General features: G+C 46.5%; 2 protein-coding genes and 1 pseudogene across 4 annotated transcripts; 1 reads left to right on the top strand and 2 right to left on the bottom strand.

The window, feature by feature from the left end:
• The first annotated feature begins 1,103 nt into the window (after window positions 1-1,103).
• LOC147987499 (uncharacterized) lies at window positions 1,104-5,060 on the top strand. Of its 3 annotated transcripts, none has more exons than XM_087540351.1 (7): window positions 1,104-1,396; window positions 1,503-2,367; window positions 2,459-4,011; window positions 4,193-4,291; window positions 4,372-4,440; window positions 4,522-4,587; window positions 4,684-5,060. In XM_087540351.1, exons 1-7 carry the CDS (start codon window positions 1,104-1,106, stop codon window positions 4,898-4,900), a joined length of 3,162 nt encoding a protein of 1,053 aa, XP_087396477.1. In that variant the 3' UTR covers window positions 4,901-5,060. The 3 variants fall into 3 exon arrangements, with proteins under 3 accessions (XP_087396477.1, XP_087396479.1, XP_087396478.1); XM_087540353.1 differs by lacking the exon at window positions 1,104-1,396 and having other exon boundaries at window positions 1,504-2,370; window positions 2,459-2,654; window positions 3,075-4,011; XM_087540352.1 differs by lacking the exon at window positions 1,104-1,396 and having other exon boundaries at window positions 1,716-2,370; window positions 4,528-4,587; window positions 4,774-5,060.
• A 4,325-nt stretch (window positions 5,061-9,385) lies between these two features.
• On the bottom strand, window positions 9,386-12,110 carry LOC125540253 (geraniol 8-hydroxylase). The gene is made up of 2 exons (XM_048703836.2): window positions 11,184-12,110; window positions 9,386-10,111 (listed from the first exon to the last, which is right to left on the bottom strand). The coding sequence occupies exons 1-2, from the start codon at window positions 12,075-12,077 to the stop codon at window positions 9,506-9,508; spliced, it is 1,500 nt and encodes a 499-aa protein (XP_048559793.1). The 5' UTR covers window positions 12,078-12,110; the 3' UTR covers window positions 9,386-9,505.
• Window positions 12,111-20,081: 7,971 nt separating this feature from the next.
• Window positions 20,082-21,426, bottom strand: LOC147987498 (uncharacterized; annotated as a pseudogene).
• Between the last annotated feature and the right edge of the window lie 481 nt (window positions 21,427-21,907).

The raw sequence follows: 21,907 nt of genomic DNA, 5'->3' as shown, positions 1-21,907 counted from the left end.
TCAGAAACATGATAGGCATCATGACTGGTTGAAGCGCCAAATGCAAAGCCTCTTGGTGGATGTCAACCGCATTCGCAATCTTTCCACCAAGAATGCCTTTGTTGCCCATGAAACCTCTCGACGCACATGGAAAGGGCTGACGCTGATGTGCTCTAAAGATGATCTTCAAGAGGATGGCTTCTCCGAACGCTTCAAGTTTGATTCCACACCTCCTCGAAGAGCAGTGCTGCGACGAACTCCATCTCTTGAAGACTCTGAGTTCTCTTCCTCTGCTGCAACTATGAATGCCAGAGTGATCGAGTACGAAGACGATGCTACTTCACCGCCACCTCCTTCAGCACGCTTCGACACTGCTCCAAGTTCTTCTGCACTGCCGAACACCACCGGCGACCCTGCTGCTTCACCTACTCTTCATGGGAACGAGTAGATGCTCTATGTCTTCAAACCTTTTTGGTCCTTACTGACAAAAAGGGGAGAAGCATATGAGTTTGATAGTCTTCAAGCAGGTCCATATGGGCGGTTGCTTTATATTTTGCTTCGTGTTTACAACTCTCGTTTTGATACATTTGGTTCTTTGAGTTGTAACACTTAAACTCGATGGTCGTCTGCTACTTATTAGCCACTTTGTGATGCGATGATAAATTCCGCATGTGCGACGATAAATTCCGCACTTAGATCATTTTGCAGACGTCCATTTTCCATTATGCATGTCATTATCTTCACATACCTTCTCATGCATAATGAATTGTCATCATAAGTTGAAGAGGATCTCCACGAGTATAACCTGGAGAGAATTCCTTATTTGACACTACCTTAAAATGTGGTTCCTTATTTGACCCTGAAGAACTTTTTTTCCCTATTTGACATGTAGTCTAAATTTTCTTCCTTACGTGACATCGCCGTCCGTTTTGTTATACCGTTCCGTTAAATTGTTTTTGGATGGACCAAAATACCCCCGTGTTAGTAGATAGCCCACAAGCCCGATCCTGATCTGGCCATCCTCTCGTCTCTCTGTTTCTTCGATTCCCCACCCCCAACCCTAGCGGCGGCGGCAGTGGGTTGCAGGCTCGTACAACGGCGGCGGCGGCGTGAGCTGAGGGGCCATGGCTCAAGGGGTGGCTGCGGGCGGAGGATCAAGCACGGCTCCGGGCGCCGGAGCAAGCACCGCGGCGGACGGCGACCCAGGCACGGCGGACGGCGGCCAAGGCGGGGCTGGGGATGGCTCGTCGGTGAGGTCCGCTGCTGGCGGCCATGGCGCAGCTATGCAGCACTTGCCGATGAGCTCAGCTGTGGGCGCAGGCCATGGCGATGTTGCGGGCGGTGCAGGCCATGGCGATGCTGCAAGGTTGGGCGTGGATGCAGGCTTGGGCCATGATGCGGCTGCAGACTTAGAAGGGTGAGTTCCTTCCACAATTTCTCTTCAAATGCAGGATTAGAAGGAGGAGCAGGTTGACCCATATCCAGTAGCAATGCTCATGCATAAGTTTCTCTTTTATGTACAGGATGGATCCAAATTCTTGTTATGTACTGAAAATTAGATTGCTTGGCAACCCAAAAAAATCTAGAAAAGAGCCTATGTGCTTTTATTTAGAGAAGGTTATTGATTCCGACTTGACAAATTATGAAGATTTGGTTGAATCAATTATAGTGCAGTACCAGCCACGTTATTTGGAAGTTGCGCATGTTCACTACTATGATGAAGTTCTGAAAATGTTTCCAGAAATAAAATCAAACCAAGAGTTGATGTATATGTTTGAGAAACATGCTAAGTCAAAGATGGTGCAGATGTTCATTGTATATTGGGAACCCTCTGAACCATATGAGCCTATCATTGAGTATTATAGTGATGTGCATATCCAACCTAAGAACAACATAGACCAAGATGATGATAGTTATCTTCGCAACCCAATACCGGAGAATGAACATGTTGGGATTGATGAAGAGAATATGTATTTGAAGGAAGAACCTAAAGCTCTAAATATGGTTCTTTTTCCTGATAAAGAAAAGGACCAAGACTATGTTGCTGATGGTGAGAGTGAGGATGAGAGTGAGGATGGGAGTGAGGATGAGAGTAAGGATGAGAGCGAGGACGAGACTGGAGTAGAGGAGGATGAGGAGTTGCATGAGGTAAATCATGCCCCAAATATAGAGTATGATAAGGATGACCCTCCTATGACTGAAGGTTTCATATATCCCAATATGAAGGAGTTTAAGTTGGCCCTTTCTCAGCATGCTATCAAACATGAATTTGATTATAACACAGAGAAGAGTGCACCATGTAGGTTCAGGGGCTATTGTAAAAGAAGAGATGAAGATAATTGTCCATGGAGGATACATGCTTCTACAACGGATGATTTGTGTACCGTAGTGGTAACTCTCTAACTTTGCTCGTTTGTAAACATTTCTTGCATGATTTTTTGAGAGTTTTTAGCTAACTAATTATATTCTTCTTTTGTAGGTGAAAAAAAAACCTTTTGGTCATGATTGCTCTAGTGCAAGAAGGAAAAAGAAGGTGAAGAATGCAACTAAATACTGGATATGTGAGAAGGTGAAGGACTGGCTCATTGAAGATGCAACTCTAGGAGCAAAGGAATTGCGAAAGAAGCTTAAAGAACACCACATGGTCAAAATCAACTACAAGAGAGTATATATGGGTAAGTTGCTAGCCTTGAAGCAACTATATGGTGATTGGGATATCAGCTTTGACAATTTGTATAGGTTTAAGGCACAAGTTGAAAGTTGTTGCCCCGGTAGCATAGTCCAGATTGATCATCACACAATAAATGGTAAAATCAGGTTTAGAAGAATTTTTGTTGCTATGAAACCTTGCATAGAGGGGTTCCTTAGTGGCTGCAGACCATATTTGGCAATAGATAGCACATTCTTAACGGGCAGGTTCAAGGGGCAGCTGGCTAGTGCTACCGCCGTTGATGGCCATAATTGGATGTATCCGGTTAGTTTTGGAGTCTTTGATTCTGAAACTAACGAGAATTGGATTTGGTTCATGCAATTGCTAAGACAGGCCATAGGATCACCAAATGGGTTGGCCATATGCACCGATGCTGGTCAAGCAGTAATGACAGGGGTGAAAGAAGTGTTCCCAGAGGCGGAACATAGGGAATGCATGTTTCACTTGGTGACCAACTTCAAGAAGAAGTTCCATGGGAAGGTGTTTGATGACCACCTTTGGGCTGCTGCTTACTCATGGAACCCATATTTATTTGACAAACATTGGGTTGCTATGGAGACAACAAAGCCAGTTGCAACTGCATATATAAGGAAGTGGCACAATAGGTTGTGGTCTAGGAGTCAATTCTCAACTATATGCAAGGTAGACTATGTAACCAACAACCTGGCTGAGAGCTTTAACAATTGGATTAAGCACCACAAGTCCTTGAACTTGGATGACCTCTTTGATAAGGCGAGACAATTGATTATGATATTGTGGAACCGAAGGAGAAAAGTAGCAAAGGAGTTAGATGGTTTGATTCTGCCCCACATAATTAAGAAGCTGAATGCAATGACCAGGGAATTAAACTTGGAGGTGGTAGAAAGCTCAGAAGAAGTGGCTGAAGTAACTGCATTAGGTGGTAGTGGCTTTAGGTTTGTGGTCAACTTGCAAGAGGGGAGATGTTCTTGTCGACAATGGCAAGTTTCTGGCCATCCTTGCAAACATGCTCTTGCATTCATCACGTCACTTAGCAATGCACACATACGACACTATGTGGACTTGTATTTCTCCGTTGATAAATATAGAGCAGCTTATGCCCAACTAATTCCAGCTATGCCGGACAAGACCCAATGGCCTAAATCTGACCATGGATTCTTCATGCATCCACCACTATTGAAGGCCACGGCTGGTAGGCGTAAAACTGAGAGGTACAAAGGTTGCGGTGAGAAGAAAAGGAAAAGTGGTCAACACTTATGCCCTATTTGTAAGGAATATGGGCATCATTGGCACAAATGTAAGAAGGGAAATCCAGAGGACATTGCTGCAATGATGGCTGTGAGGTACTCCCTCCATTCCGAATTACTTGTCGCAGGTATGGATGTATCTAGATGTATTTTAGTTCTAGATACATCCATTTTTGCGACGAGTAATTTGGAACGGAGGGAGTAGTATAGATTTACTCATTTTTGCATTATTCTTCCAACTATACATGTTCAATACTTTCCTATCTCTTGTGTGTAGAGAACCACCAAAGAAAAGGACAAAGACAACCAAAACAGCTGAGTTATCCATTGTGCCTTGCGAAGATGGAGTACCAACAAGAATGTGTTTTCCCCCAAGGTTCGTAATTTTACACTTGTGCTCATAAATACATGAAAACAATGTTTGAATTGTAAGTACCTTTCTTCTCACCATAATAGCAAAAGCTTGGAAACTACAACCAAAAAAAGGGGGAAACATGCTAACTCTAGTGCTGGAGCATCAAAAAGGTGAGTACAACTAGTTCAAATTTTGAGTTTTAGTTAAATTAAAACTTGTTCTGTATTCTTATTGCTTTCTTCTCACCATAGCAAAAGCTTGAAGAATACAAACAAAAAGGGAAAAGGGGGGAAATCTGAATCGGTTCGATCCAAGAGGTATTGTTTCTCTTTGTAGTTGACATGTTATGAATATTTGTTTGGTTTCAATTGCTAAAAACTACTGCTGCCTTACATGCCTAAGTGCAAATCAAGAACCGGCTCAAAACAGCCGGAGCCAATTTCCATCGAGTTTCCTATGCACGACGATGAAACAAATGTTCCTGTGAAGGTTAGGGGCAAGAGTAAGGAGTGCACTGAAAAGATTCCTATGGTGCCACAAGACAGCCCAGCAATGTGCACAAGAAGCAAAAAATTTAACTCTGCAAGCCCTTCAATGAGCACAAGAAGCAAAAGGCGGCTCAGTTTGTGATTCTCATGTTTTCCTTAATGTCATGGTTACTTTTGGATGTCCTTTTGTGCTGCTCATGTGATGTACTTGTGGACCTGACCTCATATGTGAAACAGTATGTGATGCATGCCAACTAGTACTGATGTATGTGGTGAATGTGAACCTAAATGTGATGTATGTGTGAACATGGTTGCTTCTGTTTGTTGTTCATGTTGTGATGCATATTGTGTGTATATATGTACATATATATGTGAATTGTGTGAGATATGGGATCAAATTACAGGGGAGGTTTTGCCAAATTTTCATTTTTTGAATTAAAATGAGAGGACAATTTTTTGGATTGAAATCAGATCATTGTCCAAGTTATGGGGTCTCAATTGGTCATTTAACATGACCAAATATGTAACATAAGTGTATATATTGTAATGTACAGATTTTTGCTCACTTTATGCACCAGGGGTAAAAAGGTATTTTCACATCTGTCTTTAACACCGTTAGTGAACAAAATGCACTAGTGTCATATTGGAAAAAAAAATTAGTGCATGTGTCAAACAAGGAAGAAAATTTTCTTCAGGGCCAAATAGGGAACCACATTTTAAGGTAGTGTCAAATAAGGAATTTTCTCCCGGAAATATCTGTGTCCCTCTGCTTCCACCTACGTCCGAGCGAGTGTGAGAGAGAGGTAGTTACCTAAAAAATTCCGATACTTTTTTAAATAATAAAGTGGCGGAAGTTTTACCTAAAAAAAAGCAAGGTGAGATCTTTTCCTGGTGGCATGATAGGAACCGAATTTGTTATTTTTCTGGCCACTGGTCAGGCGCTGCACTTGCCTCCTTTTATTATGGAGAGTCTCCATCAAATCCACTATTAAAGAATAGGCATGAGACTCGTACGCAACCAACCAAGCTTTTCTTGTTTGAGAGCATGCTTGGTGGGGCGCCGTCGCGGAGTTTGACATTTGGGTGGTGCGATTCACACGTGCGCCGCGGCCCATTAGAAGAAGACAAGTGCCCCTTCTCTCGCAAACCATTTTTTTCTTCGAACCAACAGATGCGTTATCAATTACTCCTTCTGTAAAGATAGAGAAGTGATCTAAATGATTTTATAATTCTTTACAGAGAGAGTACTCTGGAGGACGACAATGAATCTGAATACATCCGAGAAGAAAGGAGGGAGTATATTTACCCAAACACATCTTCTACGATCATCATTAGCCTGTTTTGCATATCTATGTGCAGCCTCTTTGCTTTTTGGTTGATATATGTATAAGAGAGAAGGATTCAAACGCAGCTTCCATGTCTTGAATCTCATAACATATGTATGAGATGTCACCCCGTTCAAAGTCACCGATGTGATCATCCGAACAAACTCTAGAGAATCATTCTCAATAGCAATCTTGTGGAGCCGCAAACTGAGTGCTAGACGGATGCCATCTCGAATTGCAAGGGCTTCCATGGACCCTGTGTTCTATGTGTGGTTAGAGCATCTCTAACCGACCCCTTCAAATATAGGGGAGGACACGGCCAAGTATCTTTTAGAGGAATACATTTGCTCCTCTAACAAATGGTTGTTTCTAAGCAACCCCCAATGCCTAGCGGGGTAAAAAATGAGTGTCAAAAATACAAATTCGATGCACATAAACACAAATTTGGTTTAAGCTACTACATAAAACTTACAAAAACGAAATTTAGTGTAGATATTTTACATAAATATTTTAGATAATTTTGCCGAGTTTAGACTAGAACTCACTAAAACTACTCGCTATCCAACTTGTTCTCGAGCCTCCTCCAATCCGCTCTACCCAGTCCTCCAATCATAGGATAGGGGCCAGAGTAGTCATCCTCATGGTTGTCGCTGGAGAGATTGATAACCACGGTCCTCCGAGCCGCGTACTCCTTGTCGGCTTTAGGTAACTCCGCCTCGACGCGCTTTAGGTAGCGGCAACAGAGTCCCTCCTTGTCGGCCGCGTAGGATTGCTCCGTCATGATGCGCTCGCGGGCCTCCTAGTCTTCCGGCCTCTCACGCGAGGTGGCAACCCGGGGGTTGACTGGCTCCAATGGCGGTAGGCCAGCGGGGAAGTTGCGCTTGCGGGCGGTGCTGTAGACATGCACCGACTTGATGTCGTCTGTGCACGGCCTGCTGCGTGGAGTGGAAGGAGCAAAGCCAATAGCACTTCCCAGTGTTGCGGCCATATATCTTGGCCATCCATGCCCCCCCCCCCCAGTGTCACTGCCGCACGCCGATATAATTTGGCTCCGTCGGCAGCGATGACATGTCAAGGATGTGGGATGCGCCGACGCGGCAAACCTCGTTGCGGCATGGATCCGTGGGCCGATGTAATCAATTCTACCACTAATTTTCAAAATAGCATTCACCCATCCTCCCCTAGTGAATTACTCACACATGGCGATTGGATCACAAGAAGAAATCATTGAAGACGACATAAAGATGATCGATTGATGAATAGTCACAATCTTTTCCAATTTTGATGCATCGATTAAAATTATGGCTAACTCAAGAGAATGGCTACGGTAGTGAAGGTGGCGAGGGATATGGAGATGAGTGGGAAATGGAGACGACTTAGGTTTGTGAATGTCTACTAGTGGTGTTTTGCGATGTTTCCGGATGCCTCTGATGCTATATTAGACCCGAGCCCTTTTATAAAGTATACTTGGTTGGGCATCACAGAGCTCCTGGAGGTGAGTACGACTACTGGTACGAGCGGTCACGCTCTTACAAGGCATCGTCCTTTGCTCTGTTGCCTTCCTGGTGACCCTATTTTGCTTGGCTTGGCTTGGCTTGGCTCCCACACTTGGTGTGTCCCTTCCATGTGATGATTTTCTTTCATTTTTGGGTCCATTTCCCGTGCAGATATATTAAACAAAGGATTTCGAAATTTCTTGCATTCATTAGTCATTATTGGCAATATCGAAGTGATTCTCTCGGATATTCCGGGATTATCTTGTTTAAACAATGGTGAAAATGAGTGCAAAAATATCACACATCAATCACGGAATAATTTTCATCGCAACTAACATGGTTCCAACAATAAACTCAACTTCTATAAAACACAAGCGTACTGATGGTCAAGATTGAGTTTGAAACCATAACTTTAGTTTTTATTTGGATCCTATCACAATGTCTGTGCGTTGCTATGGAGTCCTAAAAAGGATTAAACGTTAAACCATGTTTTTTATTTCATATCATCTTTGTGCCGTTCATAGTTACAAGGAGAACGAAAAGACATGGCGATCGAGACTTGCATTGATGAAACTTAGAGAATCTTAAGTGGCCGAGGTATTGGCCTTTGGCAATATGTGGTCAGTTCATGCCAATATTCACCTTATTCTTCTTCTTCTTTTTCCTCAGGTGTGGTTAATTTATTCATTCTATTATTTCAAAAAGCACTTTAACATTACGTTTCTCTGTCCATCATACCAAAAGCACTCTAGTGGAGCTCACACCCTAATATATTATCTTGACGTCACCAACACAATGCAAAAGCATTGTTGCCTAGTGGACCGCCTAATAAAATGGAGCGGAAACAAAGGAAACTAAGTCCGTGACATTTGTTTTCATATTTTTCTCACAAATGGGAATGAATGTGAAATCTCCGAAAGTGAATACGGAAACAAATACTACCAAAAAATACAAAGAGAAAATGGTGCAGAGCGGATACAAAATCAAATGTTCGTGGGAACAAAAAAATTGTTGAACAAGAAAATCACAAGAAAACTAGCAAACTCTTTCAAACAATATGACTAGAACATCTTTTGATGACTCCTAAGCCGATGTCATAACTCATAAACCAGCTGCGCCACATGGAGGCTCCTCGACTTGGGGATTATGTTAGGTATTAGTGTTGTCCTTTTGGCCATGGTGTGAGTTTTGTTGAGTGTTGGATTGGGTTAATATATAGCCATGGTAAAAATGAAACATTTCATACTCATGGAAATGTATATTGCATTTCAGTGCTTGCCTCACCGGAAAATGCCATTTCTTTATCGTTTTCTGCATAAGAAATTCAATTTTAGTTTTGCAATATTCCTTCTTTGTTTCCCTATTTTTCTCTTTGTTTCCCTTATTTGGGGGAAATCCAGAAAGTTTCTGCTCTGTTTTCATCTCTAGACATCATTGTCACCATCTGAAAGCAATATAGCCTAGTTGACCACCTAATATATTAGCCTGACATCATAGTCGCAATCCAAAAGCACTATAGCCTAGTTGACCACCTAATTTATTATGATGTGGATCAAAATTTGTATTTTCATATATTTCCTGGTCAAAGATCTAGATTTTTTTAATATGATTTGTTTGTTCCGTGTACACTAAAATGTGGAAATTTGGTTTTATATTGTAAAGATCCAAAATTGGCTTGTCAATGGTTCTAGTTTGCCATCGTGGTTTTTTCATATTAGATTTGAATATCAAAATTTTGAAATTTGTGCTTGCTCATGTTTTTGGCAAAAACGCATTGACTAATGAAGGTATGAAAGGTTTATACTCTGAGAGAATATGAAAATTTTCACATAAATAATAGTATAAATTACAAGGCTGATACATTTAAATTATTACACATCAAAAACATCTAAACCATTGTTAACAATGTTGCATTTTGTCATTGGCTCAAATGGGTGTTGCTATAATACAAAGGGGCACGACCTTCGCTAGTGTCAGGCCAAACTGATCTTCCATATCAATCCCATCCCGTTCCAGATTAACGGGGAGACTCCACTTAAACTGATTTAATAATGAAGCAAGCATCACGTGCACCATCCTAATTGCCAAGGCCATTCCAGGGCAGATCCGACGCCCAGCACCAAATGGAAGGAGCTCAAAATCCACACCCCTAAAGTCAATCACTGAACCCAAGAACCTCTCCGGCATAAACTTCTCAGGTTCTGTCCATACATCTTTATCTCGACCTATCGCCCATACGTTTATGAACACGCGTGAACCTTTAGGTATTGTGCAACCTGCTATTTTTACCGTCATCTCTGGTTGGCGTGGCAACAAGAGTGGAGCAGGAGGGTGGAGTCGAAAAGTCTCTTTTATGACAGCTTGGAGATAGGGCAACCGAACAATATCAGCTTCTTCAATGTTTCTTCTTGAGCCGATAATTTGTGCAAGCTCGTCGCAAACCTTAGCCATTGATGATGGGTTTTGGAGAAGCTCAGTCATTGCCCATTCCACTGTGCTAGAGCTTGTGTCACTACCGGCAGCAAACAAGTCCTAACATGCAAATATAATATTACATGAATATAGTCTAGTAAATGCAGATATTTGGATAAACTAAACAAGAGTCACACAAAGTACAATGAATTATTTGCTAAATGTGTTATAGAAAAATTTAAATTGCTCTAAATTGCACATTGCAATACTGTATGGAGGAATCACATATGCAATAATTCGTTCATATATAACATGAGATTTCGTATTCATCTCATTGCATTATAGTAGAAGCCATTGTTCTTGATCCAGTATTTCCTTCCGTAGACCGATGGTGAAGTGCAATCTATATGAGAGCTATGGTGGAAATTTTGAAAATGCGGCAAAATACAATATGATTGGTTTGAAACAACGGGAAAACCATAAGAATTTGTGTTTTCTTGTAGAGGAAAATTCCTATTGAGTTTTAGACAATTCAGTTCTTTGCCACACATGAATAACAATGTCGTGTCATGATCCACAAAATAGAAAACATGACATGTCATGCTTCCTATGAAATTCCCATGACGACACTATTCTACAGGAATTTTAGAGATATATTTATGGGTATCCAAATGGTAATTTTGAAGTTATATGTGTCCATGTTTCTGGTTGCATACTGCGGTGGATGACACCACGATTATTTTTATTTCCACGTTGTGTTTCTAAGTCTGTATAATCAGGGCCTCAAAGGATAGTGGTGTGTCAACTGAGTGGTGATAGTATAGTTATTTGGCATGTAGTCCTGCCGTGCTCAAACAAACTCTTAAACATTTGGTCTTATTGATAAGAGTAGGCGATTAACGTGCCACGAGAATCCACATTAGAATTTGGTCTAGGCATAGGGAAATAAGGGATAGAAAAAATCGACTATCAATAGAAGCAAGTATATAGTAACTCCATGTACTATCAAAGTTATATTTTTCATTTCCTGATCTCGATGCCAAATTCTGGCACCATCTGTTTGATCCCCGGGAGGGTCAGTGGACTAGGCTGGCCATGTGCTTTGATCCCCGGCAGGCTCATGTGCGGTCTATGGAATCAAAGAGTAATTTTTTTTCTATTATAATCGCAGAAAAAAAAGTTGTATGTTTACCGTGAAATGTGAGCGTAGCGTCTCACGGTCGAGCAAGTCCTTGCCATCCTCACGCGCCGCCACATCGAGCAGCACGTCGAGGAAGTCGTTCTTCCTGGGCTGGCCGGCGTCGCGGCCGCGCAGCCTCTGGTCCACCTCGGCGTCGAAGACCGCGTGCAGCCGCGCGAACAGCCGCGCCAGCCGCCGGCGCATGCCCTGCAGGTCGGCCGGCGCGAGCACCGGGAAGAAGTCGGACATGTTCGGAGTCCCCAAGCCTTCCATGATGGCCGTGATCACCTCCTGGAACTCCTCAGAGCGGCCGTGGTCGTCGAGTCTCGTCAGGTCGATGGAGAAGACGGTGCGCGAGATAAGGTTCAGGCTCGTCGTGAAGGCCACGCGGCCAATGTTCACCGCCGTGCCCTCGCGCGCCAGTCGCGCGACGTGGTCCGTGAGCTCCCCCACCTTGTCGCTCCGGAGGTGGTGGAGCGCGTCGAGCCGGTGCGGCGCGAAGAGCTCCGTGGCCATCATCTTGCGGAGCGCGCGCCACTTGGGCGCCGGGGGCAGCCAGGGGACGGAGCCCGCCGCGTGCTTGCCGGTGGCGTCGGGCACGGACCGGGTGGCGAGCACGGAGTCATGCCTCTGCAGGAACTCGCGGGCCATGGCGGGGGAGGAGACGACCACCGTGGTGACCGCACCCAGGCGGATGGACATGAGCGGGCCGTGGATCTTGGCTAGGCGGGCGAGCGAGCGGTGCGGCTTGTCGCCGAGGAGGTGGAGGCTGCCGATGAGAGGCAGTGGGCGGGGGCCCGGCGGGAGGCCGGAGCGCGCGTGCGCGAGGAGGTTGAGAAGATAGAAGGAGAGGAAAGCGACGGCAAACCATGCTAGCCAAGGCACAAGCGCAACCACGGCCGCCATTGCTTCTTTGTGCAGTTCGGCGTGCGGCACAGGAGACTAAATAGTACTCGAAGCTAGTAGTCAAAGCTAAGTTTTGGAGATTTTTTTTTTAAAAGGCCTCATACACTATTATGTATTCAAACTAAAACATCGCCATTTGCTTCTAAACGAAGGGAGTATCATAGACACAACTTCATAGAAAAATATAAATATATTCAAAATTCCAGGGTGCTGAAATCTTTTTACTCATGCATCCATCCGCGACGTGTCTTGAGCAAATCTCAATGCCGCCTTTCGACCTCCGCCTCCGCAAAGCAAACTTTTTAAAATCTACGAGACCAGGAGATGCTGACAGCCGCAATCTGCGAAGCACGTCACCTGTCTAAGAACGTCGAGAAAGGCCTATGGAAGTTGTCAAGACCACTGCAGTTTGGCTGGGTTCTGGCTTTGAAGGGATTGTAAATCTTTGTGTACTGGATCAGCTTGATTCAGGTTGATTAATACAAATCCTTTTTCCCCCGCAAAAAAAAAGACCACGAGAACCGGCCGAATACAAACAGATCCACCAAAAACCTAGACCAACCGATTCCCGAAAGACCTATCGGAGACACAGTTCACATGCCCTCTGCGGTCGAAAAATACAAACAAAATCAAAATAGGGCAGGGAGAATAGGGCAACCCTTGCTTGGCCACCCCAAATTATGACCACAAACGTTTACAAATTAGTATATTCTTTGTACACTTAATGAAAATAAATTGCATGACATATTAAAATGTCACAAGATTGGCCCTAGCTGGACTCCCCGCCCCCTCCCGCGACCCGCGCTAGGGATCCTCCCCGCCGCCGCCGGCCGCCCTCGCCCCCTCCCGCCGCCGCCGGCCGCCGTCGCGCGCACCCCCCGGTCCATCTCCCTCCGCCCCTCCTCCTCCCCTCCCTCGACGCTCCTGTCGCCCCCCGAGGCGGCGGAGCGCCCCCCTGCCCTCCTCCCCGTCTCGGCCCCCTCCTTCCTCTTCCTTCGCCGCCGTCGGCGGCGGCGGGCGTCCCTTCCCCGCACGCTTGGAGGGGGAGTCGGGGCTCTTTTCCTGTTCGGCGGCGGTGAGGCCCGGCGACGGAGTTCTGCGGGCCTCGGGTGCCCTCGACGCGGCGGCGTGGCCGTTGGCCACGAGGCGGCGCGGTGGGCGGCTGGCCAGCGGCGCCCGCTCGGCGCAGATCTGGACCCTTTCGGGCCGCATCTGGGCTGGGGCGGGCCTACGGTCCGGGGCGCGATGGCGTGGCTCCCTGGTGGTGAGACGAGGGGGGCGTCGCTGCGGTGGTGGTGGCTCCGGCGGCCGGCGTGCTGCAGCGTGGCTGCAGGGACTGTCCAGCCCCGTTGGGGTCCGGCCGAGCTGGTGGTGGCCTGGCAAGTCCCTGTCGCCATGTCCGGTCGGCTCCACGCGGCGGTGGAGGTTGTTCCCTCCTGTCAGCTGCCTTGCGGTTGCCTCCGAGCCCGGTGTCTTCTCGTCCTAGCTCCAGATCTCGTGTTGGTGGCCTCAGTGAAACGGTGAAAATGGTGCGGTATCCGTGGTGGCACAGGCTGGTGGGCGGCATGTTGGACGGTACACTTTTGATTCTCTGAGGTGGCGGTGGTGGTTTCGGCGCGGGAGAAATCTCTGATGGCTCGTTCGCCACCGGCGCGACTGCGCCCGTGGGCGTTGCCGGACCCTCCTGAGGGGCGTCGGTGATACCCCCTTCCCCACTGCCATCCGCATATCGGGGGAAACCGTAGGAGTTGTCCGGGCAGCAGCGGCGTCGTCGTCGCATTTCTTCTTGAAGATGTTGCTTGGTACACGAGGCTTCGGAGTGCTTGGCGGGTGGTGGTTCTTCTCCGATTGGTGCAGCGGGTGTCGGTCATCTTTGCTTAGTTGAGCTGCCGGCGTCGGCATTTGTTTCTTTTCTTTTCTCCTTTTTCTTTTGGGCTTGTTTGTGCTGCGGCATCAATAAACTAGTTGTATCGGTTGGACGCTGCTTTATAAACTTTAACCGTTTGACTGTCTTCTCCATGACAGAGATTCTGAATTGTTATATTTCTGTAAGGCGCCGCACATGCCTCCTTTATTGTGGAGAGCCTTCATCGGATTACACAATCCACTACTAAATTATGGGCATGGGACTCATGCACAACCAACCAAGGTATTCTTGTTTGAGATCGCTGTCGCTGAGTTTGACATTCGCGGCGCTGCTCACACGTAGTGCTCCGTCGCTGAGTACCACACACCGGCTACAGGTGCAGCTGGTGCGAGCTGCCACGGCCGACTACAAGAACACATGAGCACCTCCTCTCGCCTTGTACAATGCAAGGTGATTAGGAGAGATGCTTCAAAAAATAAATTGGTCTTTTAAGCCTGCCCTGTCTATAATCAAATAGGAGACGCATAATTAGACACCTTCGTATTGAGAATAGTACTCTAGTGTGTTAGAAAATATAATTTATTTTACTAGGCCTTCCTAAGTATACTCCTACTTTGCATTGTGCGAGTCCTAATTGTTTTCTTTGCGGCTTTGACCGTTTGACTGTCTTCTCCATTAGCCTTCCTCTAGCACGGAAACTTGAAATGAAATTAAATCTTTCTAGTCCATTTAGCACACTATTTCTGGGCTTTATTCATTTTTTGTGTCTTTAGAGACCGCCGTTAGCACAAGGCTAGGAAGCACTACAAAATAATATACACTCTTTCCTTTAGGAACCGACAAGAGCTCTTTAATTTTATTTAAGTAAAAGAAAATAATTGGTTAGTTAATAAAGAACATTGGAAATTACTACATTTGCAAAACCCGAGCCTACGACTCCCCCACTCAAGTGAACAAAGACGATGCCTTACACACATGAGATTTCAGAGCCACCGTTCTGATTTTCACATTGGTTTTGAGGCCGCGCAGTTGCGACCAACTAGAAATCCATGTAAGCCACCGACATCCAATGAAAGACCGTATCCGCAAGGCATCACCTCAAGGAGGAAGGGTTAGGGAACGACACCGATGCCTGCTTCGACCGACGTCGAAACTTGAATTTTCACCTTGACAACCCGAGATTGAAACCACGATGGAGGTGAAATGGATCTACAATGACGCCGCCAAAAAAGGAACGATGTCCTAGGATGTTGTCGACACCGGCAGACCGAGGTCGAGTTAGGCTTTCACCCGAAGCTCACCCCCGTGGCTCAAGCTGCCGACCGCCTCCCGCAGAGCACACATGCCAGAACACACAACTGTGGCCGCCAGCAGAAGACATCCACCAGGACAGAGATCCCCCGTCGTGTTTGGCAGCTGGGCCCGCCACCACAACGATGGAGGTCGAAGGTATCGACAACGAATTGCCCTGGTGTTGTCAACGTGAGGGATATGGCTATGAGTATGTTTGGCTAAATGCACGCTCTTGTCCCGCAACTAATAAATGATCATCATCATAACAAAAACTCGTTCTCAAAGCACTTAAAATAGGATTCAACGTGCGAAAGTTGCAGCAATCCCACAATTGATATTTCAGAATTGACCTATTCTCGAAAGGTGAAAGCTTAGCTTGCCTACACATCAAATAGCAAACTAACACGGCAAGGGACAGGGTCGATCACTTCACATTTGACAAAAGAACGAAAACTAGCCCCGGAGTATATCGTTTACAACATTAACGGCAGCCCAAAGATTTACGCCAGCTCCGGCTGTTTGCAGAATGGCAAGATGGAGGAGAAAAGTGGTCTCCGAGCGTTCTCTTCGTCATCAAGTATGAATGGCCGGCTCCACGTTGAAGAGTCTGATTCATAGTAGCTGTTGAGTTTTGCTGCAAACTCCACGTCTCCGTGAGAACTGAAATAGACAAGATCTGTCTCTATCATGCCATCCACATTTTCGGTTCCATGTGCGGTCATATCGCCCTTGAGATAGTCGGCGAGATTCGGATAGACGAGCTTCCTCGCGGAATGCGGGCCATAGTAGCAACGGCCTGTTACCAAAAATCAAAATTGTCATTGATGATTGTTGATTCAGTAAAAGAGACGGTACACTTCTATAATGTACTCCCTTCGTAAAGAAATATAAGAGCGTTTAGATGAAATTTGGAGCACATGCTCGAAAAAGTTCAGTAAAAGGCCAAAAGCTAAGGGGAATTGCATAGTTTGCTGGAATGAGGGGACTTGCCTATATATGGAGGGGGCAAAGGGCAGCAGAAATCTGGCTTTGGCTCAGCAGCATTCGGACCACGGTTCCCAAACCAATGACCAGGCTCCGATTCCCCGAATTCAGCGAAGAAGAGGGTGTTGATTTGAAGCGGTGATTCAGAAGCAGCCATGAAATTGACAGTGTAACGCTTGCCGTATGCTGTCCAGCCGCCGCCGAGTGCCTCCACGCCACAGATGAAGTTCACCCTATATCTTGGTTCCTACAACATGCAGCAAGCAGGGTCATCAAGTGAAGCAGCTGGCAGAGCAACCGAACTAATGATCAAATCAAAACAAATAATGTACGTACCCAGAAATGCTGCGACGCATAGTTCTCCAGCAGTTGCTCAAGCCTTTGAGCGAAGGAAGCTCCTCCGGGCATCATACTTTGATCTCTTCCTCGACACCACGCTGAGAGCCTTGGCGTGCATTTCAGGAGCCGGAGGATCCACCTGCACTTGTCTTGGAGTGCTGGATCTGAGCGCCTTGTCCAGAATGGAGGCTATGTGATCAATGGACACGACGGTGCTCGTCAGGGCACGCAGCTCGCCCAGAACACGAGGCCTCAGCAGGAGTTGCTGGTGGAGCAATGCTAGGTCGGTAGGCAGAGGGTGTCTTCCTGGAAATGGCTCTTCGCAAGATTTCTTGATGATGATAACATGTCAAAGAGGGACGTGGATTTTGTCTAACTCGTTGCCCGCACATCTTATATCTCGGCCGCACATCAGCCATGCATGTCACATCACTAGGTCCACTATGCTGTCAGATCTGCAAGGTATCTCCGGTGTAATAGACTCCCGAATAGATTGATGCTGGTGTATATGAGCAGTATTCCACATGACGCGTCGTACTATGGGGCCAAGCTATAAGATTCGATCCTACCCTACTGTACAGCATGCACCATTCCGTCTGCTTCTCCTATTAGTATTATCTAGCGCGAAGATTACATGCTAAATAGCATCCCTTGACGTGAGTACTAGTCGTAAGTTTAAGTAATAGTACTGTACTAATTTTTACACGTGTATATTAATTTATTTATTCACAAGGATTAAATATCCGATGCAAAAAAGTTCTTTGTGGTGAGCAAGTAACGTACCGGGACTGTTGGTAAAAAAGGACCTCATGAGCCTTTACAGCGTGGAGATTCGATTGCAAGGAGTCGTCCGTTGCACTACAGAAAGTTCTTTGAAGTTGCCAAAAAACGTTTACACAGGGAAACAAAAGTGTACACTACATAATGACTCAAAAATCTCTGAGACTACAGTTTAAAAAATTAACTAATCCATCGGCGGGGCACAGCTAGCACGTCACCAGTATGCTACGGCTGGCAGATGCTCACCTCCTCAACACAACATTGCACTACAAATAGAAATGTCTTAATATATTTTTAATATATTTTGTAAATATAAATTTTTTAATTTAGTTATGGGGTCGTTTTCCAAGATCCCTAGTGAAAAAACTTACCAATCGATATAACATTAAAGTTCTTCATGGTTGGGTGAAAGAGGCCCCCCTTTGAGTACGTATGGTTGCTATCTCTAAAGTTCTTCGCATTCGACCATAAAAGGACTGGAACCGAGGATATAAAATGTGCATAGAAGGTTATATGGGACGTAGTGTCCAGTGATGAAAATATCACAATAATTATAAGGTTGTTTTCCAAATCTCTAGTGAAAAAACTTACCAATCGATATAACATTAAAGTTCTTCATGGTCGGATGAAAGAGACCCGACTTCGAGTACATATGGCTGCTATCTCTAAAGTTCTTCGTGGTCGACCATAAGGAGACCGGAACCGATGATATAAAGTGCACATCGAAGGTTATATGGGACGTAGTGTCCAGTGATGAAAATATCACAATAATTATGAGGTTATTTTCCCAATCCCTAGTGAAAAAACTTACCAATCGATATAACATTAAAGTTCTTCATGGTCGGGTGAAAGAGGCCCCCCTTTGAGTACGTATGGTTGCTATCTCTAAAGTTCTTCGCATTCGACCATAAAAGGACCATAACCGAGGATATAAAGTGCGCATTGGCGGTTATATGGCACATTCGGTATGGTTTCCTACCTTTGGTTCTGTCTCACACTTATTGTGATATTGTCATCACTAAACACTACATCACATATGGTATATGCATGATACGAGTGCACTCAATCCATGTCAGGCTGGTCATAAAATTAAATGCATTTTTCTAAAATGTTGTATGTGAGACATGAGATCCAGAATTTGAGGAGATTAGCAAGGTAGCACACATACCACATCGTAATTCATACACCATCAGTGCTGACCGCACCAGAAAAAAAAGCCTCACCCCCAAATCCAACACAGCAGCACAAAAAATCTTAAGTAATAAGTACGTGCGATTGATGGATGAGACTTGCCTGCTCCCCTCCCGTGTGCCCATCTGTGCTCCCGCATACGTGGCTTGATTTGATTGGAACAAAATAAGGCCCGGCTCCACCCCCTTAAAATCAGGGGGGAGATGATTAGATTAGAAAGAAAAAAGAAAAAAAGACAGCCGTTGGATGAGGTGGGAGCACGGATGGGAGCACGGGAAGGGAGCAGGCAAGCTGGATCCGCGATTGATGGTCAAGCAAAAGATAAAAAATCGATGCCCAAGAATACAGATCTGGGAGGGAAATTTTGAGAAGGAGCAGAGGACGGCTCCTCCTGATTCTTCTTAGCAACCCAACAAAAACTAACAGCGACACATGAAGAATCGCAGGAAAGCAAATGGCATCAAGATTTGGGAAGAACAACCGTGGATCTGGGCCCTCGGCCTTCGAGCTCAGGGGAGGAACTAGTCGCCCGCGTCCTCCCCTTCTTGCTCCTCCTCTTCTTGCCTCCAACTCCATGTGCTGCTGCTTGGTGAAGCGCTGATGGGGGAAGAAAATGCATTACGGTGCTTGGGCGGCTCGCCGTGGAGGAGGACGTCGGAGAGGCGGGCCGCCGTCGATTTCAGGAGCAGCAGAACAAACCCTGCACATGGAGTTCACATGTTAAACAATTTTGCGGGAGGAAACAAAGAAGCACATAAATTAGCAAATCTCAAACACACAGATGAGTGGAACAATGATACGCATGCAGCCTAAGTAACAACTAGAAAAAATCCAACAGAGAAAATTAGGGAAAGAACTCACATGAGGCTAGATCTGGAGTCTGGGAATCGAAATTTGGCAAGTTATAAATCGCTGGGGTGGATGGGGCAACCGAGTGATGGTGTAGGCGCGCAGCTCAATGGTGTAGGGGCTTGGTCGCCTGGACAGATACGATGTGATTGTATCCGGTCGTATAACCGTGAGAAAAAAGAACTAGGGAATCGTTGGTTGGGACCCGGTGGGCCTGGGCGCGCTGATCCACATGATTCATCGACGGGGAGGATTCGCGTTGCGCGCACAAACAGATAGGATTCGCCATATTCGGTCAAAGAGGTCGCATTGCGCACGGCAGAGGGTCTCTAGAGCCCACGCCGTTGAGGATCCGGGTCCAGGATTTTTCGAACATCTGCACCCGGGCCCTGCTATCCTAGCTGTCCAATAATGCTTTAAGATCTGTGCAACACAACTAACGTTCTATCTGAAATTTTCTTTTTTTTGTTTTTTCGCATAAAACATGTTTTGAAGTTCAAACCTTTGCAGCGTGGCAAAGCTTTCTAAAATCATTTTTTGTATATTTATTTTTGACAAAAAATCTGAAAGATTTATCCTAGATTTTAGATAGAAAGCTTTGCCATGCTGCAAAGGTTTGAACTTCAAAACATGTTTTATGCCAGAGAAATAAAAAAGAGAAATATGTTTTTTGCACAAATCGTGAAGCGCAGAATGGATGGCTAGATAGGAGGGCCTGGGTGCAGGTGTTCTATTATATATTTTCGGTCCGCAGTGGCATAGACGAGCTCTGTGAGGCCTTTGAGTGAGCGGACCTCCGTGCGGAGCAGTGTCCAGGATGTCGGTGTACGGCTCGATCATGCTGCGGTCCGGCTCAGGGAGAGGGCTGCGCGTGAGGTACCAGATGGAGTTGACGATGATGTTGGAGACAGGGTCTATGGAGCTGTAGCAGTGGCCGGCGACGAGGATGCTGCGCATGAGCGAGCCTCCTCCGGTGGTGCCAGCGCTAGTGCAGGGCACCAGAAGGGCGAGCGCCTTGACGTAGGAGGCGTGTATGGCATCATGGAGGCGCATCTTTAGGGACTGCAGGTACTCGCAGGCGTCGCCGCGCGCGCACGGGCTCGTCATGTTCAGGCCGTATTTTTGGGCCTCCACCTCTGCCTTGGTCAGACAGGCCGATATCATGGCAGCCATGTCCCCATGTCGCCGCAGCGACGTGATGCGCTCGCCGGCTCGCCGGAACGTGGTCGTGGTGGTGGTCGTGTGGCCGTCGTCCGAGACGTCGACAGAAGTCGTCTCGACAACGTCATCGCTGACCTCCCGACGAACACGGACGACAACGACTCCGTGGCCGTGGGTCACTTGGGCATCACAGGGGCGGCTGCTCTGGCGACGCAACAGACAGTGGATGGCGCCGACATCGTCGGAGGTGAGACGGCTCTGCCGGTCACCTCCAACCAGCAGCTGCAGAGAGGGGGCGGTGGAGGTGGGGAGCGGGGACGTCATGAGCTGCACCAGCGTGTCGGGCGCGGGGTGACCTGCTAGTAGCGCCGCGGACATGAGGGCGACCTGCGTCCTCGCGGACCCAAGGTCAACCTGCTCATCATCAGCAGCGTACATGTCGTGCTCGACGAGCATGACGGCGAGCACGAGGTCGGCGCCGGCGCAGCGGAGGTAGCGGATGGCCTGTTCTTTCGTGAGGCATCCGAAGTAGCTCATCATGAAATCGATCAGACCATGCAAGGATGCCCATGCGACCTTGTGCCAGGCGTCCTTGTTTTTTCTCATCTTTTTTCGTGGAGAAGGTCGGACGATTGCTCCGACGTCGTCGTCCGGGAGGAGGGAGACGGCGTTGAGGACGATGTTGAAGACGGGGTCGAGGAGGCCGAGGCAGAAGCCGGCGGTGGCGAGGGAGCGGGCGAGGCCCGGCATGGTCGCGCAGGGCAGCCGGTCGAACGCCTCCTCGTAGAAGCCGGCGATGAGGCTGTGGACGGCCTGCTGCGACTGCGAGTCTTCTTGGGGCGCATCGCCGGCTCTGGAGCAGCTGCTGTGTAGGCACGAGATGAGGCCCCTACGACTACGAGAGCCGCCGGAGGTGAATCGGGACGCCATCAGCTTAGCGGCTCGACGACGACCAGGCAGACAGGAAGAGACGGCTGGCTGTGGTCAATTGGAGTTCGATGATTCGATCAATTGGAGTTGTATATATAGGATCTGTCTAGGACATATTAAAGCTGATTTTCACTCTGTTAGTGGTTTATTTTTTTTGTCCTAATTTTTTTTTATTTCTTGTTAATGCATTATATACTTGTGGGAGGTTAGATGTGACATCCTTAAAAAACATCTAGATGTGAATTAGACAAACTGGTATATATATACACGCGGCGAGATCGATTTGTTGTTGTTTTCGTGATCGATCAATGGAACATTTGGTTGGTTTATCATTACAATTACACTTTCCTCTTCTTTTTTTCCCTTTTGAACAGTTTATTACACTTTCCTTTTCCCTTCCTGGCCGGTATCTTTCAATCTCCAAAGCCACGTATTT

Source organism: Triticum urartu, chromosome 2A (assembly GCF_056163025.1).
Source record: "Triticum urartu cultivar PI428250 chromosome 2A, HENAU_Tu73, whole genome shotgun sequence".
Classification (NCBI taxonomy): domain Eukaryota; kingdom Viridiplantae; phylum Streptophyta; class Magnoliopsida; order Poales; family Poaceae; genus Triticum; species Triticum urartu.
This window is presented reverse-complemented; position numbering and strand designations above follow the sequence as displayed.

Bases quoted from the DNA above. Each gene is read 5' to 3' on its own strand.
- LOC147987499 (XM_087540351.1), top strand. From the start codon at position 1,104: ATGGCTCAAGGGGTGGCTGCGGGCGGAGGATCAAGCACGGCTCCGGGC. The intron at 1,397-1,502 runs GTGAGTTCCTTC...TTTTATGTACAG, and splicing joins GCGGCTGCAGACTTAGAAGG to GATGGATCCAAATTCTTGTT. The intron at 4,441-4,521 runs GTGAGTACAACT...TTCTCACCATAG, and splicing joins AGTGCTGGAGCATCAAAAAG to CAAAAGCTTGAAGAATACAA.
- LOC125540253 (XM_048703836.2), bottom strand. From the start codon at position 12,077: ATGGCGGCCGTGGTTGCGCTTGTGCCTTGGCTAGCATGGTTTGCCGTC. The intron at 10,112-11,183 runs GTAAACATACAA...TTTGCATGTTAG, and splicing joins CGCTACGCTCACATTTCACG to GACTTGTTTGCTGCCGGTAG.